The sequence below is a fragment of the Sinocyclocheilus grahami genome, unplaced genomic scaffold, assembly GCF_001515645.1.
Source record: "Sinocyclocheilus grahami isolate Dianchi unplaced genomic scaffold, SAMN03320097.WGS_v1.1 scaffold6639.1, whole genome shotgun sequence".
In the NCBI taxonomy this organism is placed as follows: Eukaryota; Metazoa; Chordata; class Actinopteri; order Cypriniformes; family Cyprinidae; genus Sinocyclocheilus; species Sinocyclocheilus grahami.
In genome coordinates this window covers 7,695-9,257 of record NW_015510972.1, presented here as the reverse complement: position 1 = coordinate 9,257, position 1,563 = coordinate 7,695, and the positions used below count along the sequence as shown (strand labels likewise).

At 41.3% G+C, this 1,563-nt stretch overlaps 1 protein-coding gene across 1 annotated transcript in view; it reads right to left on the bottom strand.

Annotated features, from left to right (window-relative positions):
• LOC107577626 (integrin beta-1-binding protein 1-like) overlaps positions 1–1,421 on the bottom strand; it is a 3,051-nt gene extending 1,630 nt beyond the window's left edge. Inside the window, exons 1-3 of the mRNA XM_016263681.1 lie at positions 1,291–1,421; positions 784–862; positions 571–701 (exon numbers count right to left, since the gene is read on the bottom strand). Of these exons, the coding sequence (XP_016119167.1) occupies positions 571–701; positions 784–862; positions 1,291–1,362 (282 nt within the window). The 5' untranslated portion in view covers positions 1,363–1,421. The remainder of the gene's footprint in view (positions 1–570; positions 702–783; positions 863–1,290) is intronic.
• Positions 1,422–1,563: the final 142 nt, after the last annotated feature.

Sequence of the window (1,563 nt, the reverse complement as noted above, 5' to 3'; positions counted from 1 at the left end):
GATCCGACGAGTTTGAAAATCATGCAGTGTGAACTCGGCATAAGAAACAAATTCATCATTCAATCATTTTAACTTTAAACTGTCACTTCTGGCCAAAATACCAGTCCATAACCCATAACACTTCCTCCAGTGAAAAAGTCAACTCCTGTTGTCCTCCCACACCAAAATCCATCAATATATTTGTTTAGAACTTTTTTGGACTCTTTTTGCTTATAAACAGTGCTTTTTTATGGATTATGGACTCGTATTTTAACCAGAAGCAGCGGTTTGAATTCATTACAAACAAGCATGTTTTCACTTGACAAGACATTAATTGATGGACTGGAGCTGTGCGGAGGATCGTTGTGATGTTTGAACTCTCATTCTGACGGCACCCATTCACAGCGAAGGAACCATTAGCAAGAAAGTGATGTAACATTACATTTCTCCAAATCCGTTCCGATGAAGAAACAAACTCACCTTCCTCTTGGATGGCCTAAGGGGGAGTACGTTTTCAGCAAATTTCCATTTTTGGGTGAACTACTCCTTTAAGAGGGTGACGTCTAATCGTCCCCTTTTGTAGATCCTTACCTGAGCTGCATCAATGTAGTTGATCAGGTCTAGAGGCTCCTGAAGGGTTTTGCTCATCTCAAACTGTAGCTTCTCGATGGCTCCCACATACTTGACTCTGAAGTCAGCACAGGCGTCAGACACGGCGTTACCTGAGGGTTCAACAAGGTCAGGAACTAGTGAGGGTCACAAATGTACACACATGAGTTTCTAGATGTTTCAGTGAGGACTAACTTGAGCTCTTGGTGGAGTCCGTATCAAGACTGGCAACTGTGCTGGACCTAGACAGGCCTCCCAAACTGGAATCTACCGACTGGATAAAGGGAAATTAGAGTTTATCATGACCTTTGTGGAAAACAGAACTCAGCAGACAGAATGGCTGAATCCCAATTACTCCCTATATAGAATAACAAATCAGTGTATCCTAAACCATAGCAGTATATCAAAAGTGCACAGACTGTATACCGTACATTGCCCTATGGATTTTTGATTCGCAGATGCATTCCTTTTGAGCTAATACTGGTCACAACCCCTTTCACTGCACCCTTTGGTATCAAGGCTTAATTTTAATATGTGGAAGTAAGTCCCAGTACTAGCATACTGGCTCAATTCATATTTGTAAGTACATTTCAGCATACCAAATGTAATATGCTCTTTCTGTACCTAACAGAAATGTGCAAATGGAAATTCAGCCAATATTTGTTTACGACGTGTGTACGTGATGACTGCTGGTAAACCAACCTTGCTTTTAGAGCTGATCTCACTGCTCTGGGAGCTGCTGCTGCTGTGGCGCTTCTTGACCTTTCGAAACATCCTTCACCATGACGCCAGTGCTGCAGGTCTCCAGCTTACCAGCAGACGGAAGCAGAGTCTGAGGACAAATAACAGCATTAGTATTACTTCAGTTCATCACACCCATAGTTTCCTGTAAAGATGGATTTTAATCAAAGACCAAATATTTAATAACATGATTATTTCAAGATCCATACCCTGTTTAACCAATGATATTTTTTT